The 9,625-nt window shown below is 53.4% G+C and overlaps 1 protein-coding gene and 1 pseudogene across 1 annotated transcript; both read right to left on the bottom strand.

Annotated features, from left to right (window-relative positions):
* Nucleotides 1–766: 766 nt before the first annotated feature.
* LOC128172062 (uncharacterized) lies at nucleotides 767–3,930 on the bottom strand (annotated as a pseudogene).
* Nucleotides 3,931–3,972: 42 nt separating this feature from the next.
* On the bottom strand, nucleotides 3,973–6,675 carry LOC128172061 (uncharacterized). The gene has a single exon (XM_052837833.1). The coding sequence runs from the start codon at nucleotides 6,673–6,675 to the stop codon at nucleotides 3,973–3,975; it is 2,703 nt and encodes a 900-aa protein (XP_052693793.1).
* Nucleotides 6,676–9,625: the final 2,950 nt, after the last annotated feature.

Raw genomic sequence — 9,625 nt, 5'->3', positions numbered from 1 at the left:
GGAGAGTTCTTAATTATTTAAATTCTAAATATTGATGTGAAATGAGTTTTGATCAGCTTGTTGCATGATTCACACACCAATTTTTCTTTCTCGGTAATGAAAAATATGCAGTTAGATTTTTATTTCGTGAATGAATAATTATATGCCAACCTCCCCTCCTTAATCTTAATCATTCTGCGTGTGCATGTGTTGAATAAAAATTATAGTGTTTTTACACCTATATCATATGTGGGTTGCCCCGAACTTACCGATACATAGCTGATTTGGTCTGTATTGGAATACGGCTTGTTCTCGTTCAGGCAGCAGTCCAAAGAGTGATCGGGGTCCTCGCCACGGGCTCCCGCCAGGTGACGTCACAGCCCGTCATCATAGGTAACTCGTCCTTGGAGTAGTCGACAACCACTACACTCCCCCCCGTTTTCTTCGAAGGGACTCGGCCCACACTACCAGTGGGCCGGCTCCGTCCACTCCACTAAGCTGGACTTACAACCAACACATCACCAGGGGGCGCGTAACGCCCATCCCAATCAATACTGGGATCAACATCCCAATCTATACTGGGATCAACAGCCCTCACTTTTACGAGTTCAGAATATGGGCAGATGGGGCCATACAAGACATGATGGCCTCCGCCCAATAGAAAACGCCAACTAACCGTCCAGGAAACAGGGTCTGGGGGGAACATAGGAGGGCGCGTACCTACCCCTCTCCAGGATCAAGATGTGGACCCGGCGGGCTCCAGCATACCCGCGAGGGTAGTCTACTGCTATGTACCCTCCGGAGAGAACTCTACTCCCCTCGCTCTTCCTGCAACCCAGGGGTCCCAGGGCTCCAAGGCGCCCACCAGCTCATCCTCGGACGAGGTCGGGTCTGGGCCATAGTCCTCCGGCTCCTCCTCGGGCGGGGTCGCTGCCTCATCTACTTCGGTCTCCTCCCGTCTGAAGCTCTCTCGAGGGGTAGTCGCTTCATCGTCCTCGGACTCCTCCTGTCTGAAGCTCTCTGGAGGGGTAGTGGCGTCCTCGTCCTCGGACTCCTCCAGGCAGATGCTCCCCAGGACTGGGGGATCAGGGGCATCCCAGTCCTCATGGCAAGGAGCCGGGGGCGGGGGTGGCAAGAGCCTAAACATCCCGTACTGCGACAATGGGTGTCCGCTGACTGTCTCGTTGCTCCACAGCTCCCGGTAGGCCCTCCTTAGGTCCGGGCCCAACCGGGAAACTAGATGTGCCTGTACCCTCCAATGTAACAGGAGAGCGGGATGTAGCCGACCGAACAGGGCAAATCGGTGAGGGGGGTCCTCCCCCACGAACCGGCACAGTGCCTCCATGGCCCGATTCAAATCGCTGGGAACACCGGCGGCGGGCTCCTGGAACACTTCACCTGTTGGGACGTCCCTCGCCAGGTCCTCTGGAGTGGCTCCTTCCCCCAGCAGGTGGTGAGCCATCCACATAAGCACGCGGTACCGGAGGCTGGCCCCCGCCTCAGGGGGCACAGACCTCCGGAACACTGGATGTAGGTGGGCCACTGTCACATGAGTTCTCATGGTGGGGTCCGCACCAGGCACCCCAGGAACGGGCAAGTCGAACTTGGCCCTCTCGAACCTCTCCTCCTCGCGGCCCCCGGTGGTGGGGGGGCCTGCGGGGCCTCTTCTTCATCGTAATCATCGTCATCTCTGTAAAACAAAAAGACCCTATTAATAGATATTCCCCCCATACACGTCGGACACACGAACTGGTCCATAGTGGTGGCGTCCTCCGGCGAGACACCCACACACAAGCCGTGGTACCAGCGGTCGCACTGGTCACACTGGACCATTAGTTTTCCGTCATCAGGACGATGACAGAGGCAATAGAGCTCGGTATCTGTGGATGTTTCTGGTGACTTTTCTGTGGTATCAGAGGATGACTGGCTGGGCCTCGGGGGTCGGTCTCCTCCTCAATAGGGTTCCTCAGGAGTCTTACCCCGCTTCCGAGGACGTCCTCTGCGGCGAGCGGGTTGAGGCCGACAGTTATCACCTTCAACTGGGCCCTCGATGGCTCTTTTTCCCTGAGAAGTCGAACCTTGCGCCTCGGAATCTTCATCAGATCTTACATCACATGGTGAACCACTCACGAACTTCTCCCGATATCGGGCCAGCCACAAGGGAATATCCCTGTCGTTACACTTCTTAAGGCGGTCGTGGTTTGCCACCATCACAGCTGTCTTAGTCTTCACACGGTAAAGGTAAGGTGACAGCCTCTTGAGGATGATTCCTGGGCCCTTCCAGGATGGGCTCAACTTCCGGCACTTGCCCTTAACAGTCGCCGTATCTAGCAGGTATACCAAGTCACCCTCCTCAAAGGGGCGGGTGGCTGCCTTAATGTCAAAATCCCTCTTCATCCGCTCTTCCGAGGTGTTCAAGCGTCTGCGGGCGGTCTCATGCGCCGACTGTATCCTCTCCTCTAGATCTGTCACATAAGTACCAACATTCACCGGATCCTCTTGAAGGGGAGGCCTGTACATTAAGCTGGCTGGTGTGTTAACTTCCCTGCCCAACATCAGTTTATTGGCGGTGAAACCAGAGTTACGGTTCACTGCAGAGCGCAGAGCCCCGGCTATCTGTGCAAGATGCTCATCCCAACAATCCTGGGCCTTGTCAATATAGCATCTGACAGCATCCATGAGAGTCCGATTATAACGTTCAACCTGTCCGTTAGCCGACGGGCGATAAGGGGTGGTACGGGCCTTGTGGATCTCCAAGAGTTCACACACCGCCGTGAACAGCTTGCTCTCAAAATTACGCCCTTGGTCTGTGAAGATCTGGAATGGGCACCCAAACCTAACGAAGAACTCATTTACCGCGGCTGTAGCTGTAACCTCGGCCGTCTGTGAAGGGAGGGGAATGCATTCCACCCATTTTGTGAACTGGTCTACCATGACCAAGACATACTCATTTCCCCTCGGAGTCCGTGGAAGTGGTCCTAAGAAGTCCAGGTGCACCCTCTCCATGGGTGCCCCAGCATGGTACTTAATCATCTCCGCCCTGGCGTGGCGCTGGGGACGTTTGTTTCTACTACAAGGGCCGCAAGTACTGACAAAGTTCTCAGCCTCTCTCATCATTCTGTACCAAAAGAAGTGCTCCCTCAGCCTGGCTTTAGTTCGTTCGATTCCCTGGTGTCCAGCTGCCGGCACCTCGTGGCAAAGGCGCAGTACCTCTCGTCTCAGGTCACGGGGCACAATCAAAACTCTTTTCTTCTCTCCCCCCTCCTCTATCTCTTTCCAAAGGACTTTGTCACTATCCAGATATAACAGATTCCTGTTGATGTAGTAGTGTTTCACAGCCGGGCTGGTCAGAAACAATTCGCCCTCATCTGGTCCCAGTTCTCCCTCCAACCAATCCAAGATCAAGCCTAACTCTGGGTCATTAGACTGGCTAAGACTCATCTCCTTAGGGGTGAGGCCTAAAAGTGACGTCGGGCCTTCGAGGTCCGCCGGAGAGACTCCCATCACGCAAGCGAACTGAGGGTACCTGCTGATCCGGATATGGGTCCTACAAGGTCCATCCGGGCTACTCTCGCCCTCAGAGTCAATCTCAGGATAGGGAAAACCGCCAGTCCGTCCCAGAAGTCCTCCAGATACATATCCGAGGGCTATCTCACTGACCGATGGCTGGGCTTCTCCTGATGCACGGCCATCTACTGTCCCCTCGAGCTCGTCCTCCGGCAAAGGAGAGTAAATCCAACTTCCTGGCCTAGCAAGCGGGGCTACATCGTCTACCTCATCAGTAAATACATTCCACAATTGATGGGCTCTGGTGCACTTACGACATCCACCGCAGGGCAAGTCACTAAGATTCACAGTGAAGTCCACCCCCTGACATCTGGAAGACATGGTTGGTCGAGAAAGCGCGTCAGCATTCACGTGACGCTTACCGGGCCGATGTTGGATGACCATATTGTACTGGCTGAGCTCCTCCAACCAACGAGCTAGTTGATCCTAGGGGTACCTAAAGTTCAGCAACCAGATGAGACTATGGTGGTCCGTATTTACAATAAATCTCCGGCCTAGTAGATAATGGCGATACATGCGTGTGAACCGGATGACGGCCAGGAGCTCTTTCCGAGTAGTACAGTATTTTTTCTGCTCCGCGGACAAGGTGAGGCTCCCGTAGGCTATGGTTCGCTCCTGCCCCTCTTGAACTTGGCACAGCTCAGCTCCTATGGCTTCTGCAGACGCATCTGTGTCCAGCACAAACTGATCATTGGCTGTAGGCAGAGCCAGTACCGGGGGTGAAGTGAGGGCTCTCCGGAGGTTCTCAAAGGCTGTCTGCTGCTCAGGTCCCCAAACAAAGGGTTTCTTGCCAGTGATGTTATACAGGGGATGTGCCATCTGAGCAAAGCCAGCAATAAACCCTCTATGGTAATTGGCGAAGCCTAGGAACCGCTTCACCTCCTTAACATTAGTGGGAGTCTCCCAATGCTTCACGGCCTCTATGTATTCATCCCCCATCTCTACTCCCGTTCCACTGACCTGCCTTCCCAGAAACTCCACTCGGCGCCGGAACAGCTCACACTTCTTGGGCTTGAACTTCAAGTCATAATCTCGGAATCGCTGGAACACCTGTCGCAAGTTAGCCAGGTGGTCATCAAAATCACTCCCCAGCACCAGGGCGTCATCCAAGAAGGCCAGAACGATACTCCAGGTCAGCCCGCGTAACACTAAATTCATTGCCCGGGAGAAGGTAGCAGGGGCATTACAGAGACCAAACCCCATTCTCCGGAACTCAAATAGGCCATACCGGGTAATGAAGGCAGTTTTCTTTCTGTCCTTGGGGCTGATCATAATTTGATGAAATGCGGAGTTAGCGTCTAGCTTCGAGAACCACACATTTCCCGAGAGGGTATCAAGGCACTCATCAATGAGGGGAAGGGGAAAAACATCCTTCCGGGTGACATTGTTCAACCGGCGGTAGTCGAGACACCACCTGACTTGTCCGTCCTTCTTACGGATGAGGACTGGCGCTGAAGCCCACTCGGACATGGAGGGCTGGATCACTCCAGCGTCAAGCATCTTTTTGAGGTGCGCCTCTTCTTCACCCGCAAAGAACACAGGAGTACGCCGCATCCTCTCCTTGACTGGCGGTGCATCTGCAGTGTCAAGCTCATGCTCAAGGGCAGTGAAGTTTCCAAAATCAAACTCACTCCGGGCAAACACATCTTGGAACTCAGACAGCAGGCTAGCAAGTTGGGACCGCTCCTCATCACTCAACTCCGCAGAGGATCGTTCTAGCAGGTCCTGCAAATGGGTGGGTACTTCCGGTGGTGTGCCCTCGGGCCCACTCTCAGCCATGCTACGCACCTCCCTCATCAAATAGGGCACCGGCACGTATGGCTCCGCCTCGACTGCCTCTCCGATAACACTGCCCTCCTCCAAGGACACATCCTTTCCAGACGCATTAACTAAGCAAGCCAGGGACGCCTCTCCCGCAGCGTGATACGTATGTGGCATGAGTAAGGCATCCGACAAGTCCTCAATCCTTGGCACAACCAGGTAATCTGACAGTCTTCTCTCTAGCCTAAAAGGGCACATGACTACAGAGCCTGCAGGAACTCGAACCTTCCTCACCAAAGTCACATTGGCTTCCGTCCGAGCATTCCCCCGTCCATAGGTCATCTGAATTGTCTCACCGCCGAGAATCAGTATCCCATGCCTCAGGTCAAGCTGAGCACCGTGGTCTCTCATGATGTCCATCCCCAGTAGCATCTGGTCCTTGAGAGGAGCAACATACAGGTCAACCTTAAGTGTGCGCTGGCCCACACGAAAATCAAATGGTCCTGCTACAAAACCCTTAAGTCTCGCTCCGTGTCCTGCCTGCAGCAAGGTAACATGCCTTTTAATAGGGGGCTTTTGTTCTAGCTGGTCATAAAACATCTTCCCTAGGACACTAACCTCTGCCCCAGTGTCCGCCACGGCCTCTATAGATAACCCTTGGATCCTCAATGGAACCGAGTAACTGGTCTGTGGGCGTACCTGCCCCACCATTACACACAGGTCCTCTACCTCCCCGGCCGTCTCACTGGACTGGGGCATCCAGTCCTCTTCAATGTCCTCCATGACCTCAACCTCAGTCTCCCTAAACTCGGCAATCTCTACACTGAAATCCGGCACACGCTCAGGACTCTGGTCGGTTGGAGTTGAGAATCCCCTCCCCGGAACCACAGGTTCATCATCAGAAAACAGATCGGGTGACTTGGACCGCTCAAATCTCACCTTCAGCCCACTACGTGCCTTCCCGCTCTTCATGCAAGAGCGGGCCTCAGCTGCTTGCTGGTCACAACTTGACTTCTCCGTAGGTTGTCCCTGAACTCTATCATCTACTGGGTGCCTTCCTGCCTCCGTACTTCTATCCGGGGTCAGCATGCGCACGGCTCCTGAAGGCCGATTCTCACTGGAGGATCTATTCCTGAACCTAGGTCCTCCGCGGTTCCCCTCTGCTGGATTGGCACCTCGATTGGGTGGGGGGTGTCTCTCTGCCCCACCTACCCCTCCATCTGACCTACGCCTATTATCCAAAGGGCACTCCCGACGGAAGTGTCCTCTTTCACCGCACCCGTAGCACAAACTTTCCCTGGGACCCCCACTCTTACTCATAGGTGATGGGGTGGCCTCAAGCTTCCCTCCGGCCGCCCTCAGGGCCATCTACAGTTGATACACCCGTCCTCTCAAGTCCTGCACCTCTTTACTCTCTGACAAGGCGGGGTGTCTCTCTTCTCCCTCAGGGCTCCTTCTAGCTTAGATACACGGCTCGCAATCTCATCATTAGACTTCCTGTCTGCCTCCACTCCCTCTGACCAAGCGGCCTCCTCTGTCAACTCCCTCACTGTCTTATGCCGGTGAGGCTTGCTGCGGCGCGAGTGTTGGTAATACTGCATTCTGTCCAATGCCTCCTCGACCGTCTTAGGGCTGCCATCCAGCGCATGCAGGCCAGCGTCAACATCTTCCGCCCATAGCATAGGCGGGGGATGGCCTGGGTGTGAATGTCTGGCAACTGGGGGAAAGCTCGTGTGGCTAATGTGAGCACACGATCTGCCCATTCTCTCAGGGACTCACCGCTGTTCTGCGTTGCAGACTGGAAATTGAGTTGGTGGGTGAGATCCGGAGCCGAGGTACCAAAGCGCTTGTCAAACTTCTTGAGGATGTCCTTAAACCGTGGACGGGGACAGACTTCCAGTAGGAGAGTATAATACTCGCTGGCTGCGCCCTCCAGGAAAAAGCAGAACTGGTCATGTTGCTCGGCCTTGGTCCATTGCTGGCTGCGCGAGAGCCTCACGAACTTATGAAGGAACGCCTTCCAGCTGGATTTGCCATCATACCGCAGGTCCTTGTACTTCGGCTTGCTACGGGGCGCAGGTGGCCTATCGCCGTGACTGCGTAATGTGCGGCGCGAGGTAGTGGTAACAGGGTGGGGCAAGGGCTGGGTAGGTAATGCAAAGGTTGGACGATGTTGCCGGGTCAGCAAACTGGGCGGCCCAGCGGGGGCCTGGGTTCTCCCGTAATCAGGTGAAAGGTCCCTGGGTGGGGGGCCATTGGGTTGCTGTGGGGCATGAGCATGTATGCTAGGATTAAGAAAGTGTACCCCGGTCTCCCTGGGAGAGGACTCGTACATTTGTGGGTAAACCAGAGCTACTCTACCTCCCCCCTCCTGTCTAAAATAATAAGGCTGGGGCGGCACCACAGGTGCAGGGGCAGGGTAACCAAGGCTCCTAGATTGAGGTACGAACAGGCCCCAGGGGGTTCCATCAGGGTTAACTACAGTTTGATAGCCCGGGAAGGGGTAGGGCGTGGTATGTGCATAGCCAGGGTCGACATGTGACTGGTGTAATTGCCCCGAGGTGGAAGTCCCCCCACTAGATGTCACTACAATCTGTCCCTGGGTCGTAGAGGTCTGCGTTGTAGAGCCCTGCACTTGCAAATCAGTGAGCTGGGCCGAACTAGGAGCTACATAATTGTTCCCCGGAAACGGATTCGTCAGGACTGAGGAGGCCCCCAGGTGACTGGCATGCTGACCCCCCAAGGGCTGGGGTGCGGGGCCTGTGGCCCCAGCAGGAGAGGGGTGGGGCTGCTGACCAGGGGTGGGTGGGGAATCAAAGACCAAGGCCTGGGGTGCCAGTACAGGACTGGCTGAAGATACCGGCTGAGGCAAAATAACAGGATCCCTGGACTCAAGTGTAGCCTTAGCACTATGGCCTGGCGGGGATTTCCCAGGGGTAGGGGCCACATAAGAACCGCGTGAAATGGGGTCCCCATATATAGCACTGGGTGGGACAAAGTCATAATCCCCCACCGGCGAACTGCATCTTATCACAGACCCCTGACTAACACCTGAATGTACTTCACTAGGGACCTGAAACTGTGCTGGCCTAATATAACTGGCACCCTGGGTACTACCAACCCCCCTCCCCTGACGGTGCACACCCCTCCCTTGATGGCGCACACCGGAGCACGTGGCCAAGACAGAAAAAATAGTGCAAAGATAAATGCAAAATATAAAAGTATGATGCAAAAACAACGTTGCCTAAACAAATAAAAGAATCCTACTCTAAGCTAACAATACTATCATAGAATGCTAAATGTTCAATAAGTTTTACCACGCGGAGCCCCCAAAAATGGCGGCTACACACGTTTATTTTGAAAAATTTGACTCAAGAAGAAAAAATTCTGACAGACTACGGGAAAAAAATTTTCCTTTCGCTAAATCGGAGTTCGGGCCTCGAGTTGGGCGCCAATATAGTGCTTTTACACCTATATCATATGTGGGTTGCCCCGAACTTACCGATACATAGCTGATTTGGTCTGTATTGGAATACGGCTTGTTCTCGTTCAGGCAGCAGTCCAAAGAGTGATCGGGGTCCTCGCCACGGGCTCCCGCCAGGTGACGTCACAGCCCGTCATCATAGGTAACTCGTCCTTGGAGTAGTCGACAACCACTACAAAATAAATGAGTGTAAAAAATAAAAGTGTAATACAAAGGTGCATAATGTTGATTGCTTATGGGGGAAGGGAAAAGGTCATGGGCAGATCTGTAGTCCCCCTGGAAAATTATAATTTATTTCACAATTCACATCGTAAAATGCATCGGTCCCTGGCCCCTGGCAAAACATAATTTAACCCCTTTGTACCCCTATCCCAGGATAATACTTAAAGAGCCGTGTAGTGCTATAGAATATGCAGTCATTGGCATGCATCTGACAAAATCATAATGAAAAAATTCTCAATATGTTTTTTTTTGGTCACCTAAAAACTCAGGTGACCTATTGCGATCCGTTTTCGTCCGTCGTCGTGTGTTAACAATTTTACATTTTTAACTTCTTCTTAAAAACTACAAGGCTAATTGCTACCAATTTTGGTGTGAGACATCTCTATAGTAAGAGGAATAAATTGTAAAATCCGTGGCACTAACATCCCCGGGGCACCGCAAGTGGGGTCAAATATGCCAAAAAAAAAACAAATTTTCAAAAATCTTCTCTGAGGAAAAAACTGAATGCACAATTATGATGTCCATTAAGCTCTACCACAATTGTGAAATGCATGGCCCCTGGGTCAGGGGTTCTGGCTCTAGGGTAAGGCCAATATGGCCATATGTTAAAAA

The sequence above is a fragment of the Crassostrea angulata genome, chromosome 2 (assembly GCF_025612915.1).
Source record: "Crassostrea angulata isolate pt1a10 chromosome 2, ASM2561291v2, whole genome shotgun sequence".
Lineage (NCBI taxonomy): Eukaryota > Metazoa > Mollusca > Bivalvia > Ostreida > Ostreidae > Magallana > Magallana angulata.
This window is presented reverse-complemented; position numbering and strand designations above follow the sequence as displayed.

Coding starts and splice junctions, on each gene's coding strand:
- LOC128172061 (XM_052837833.1), bottom strand. CDS start 6,675: ATGGCCCTGAGGGCGGCCGGAGGGAAGCTTGAGGCCACCCCATCACCT.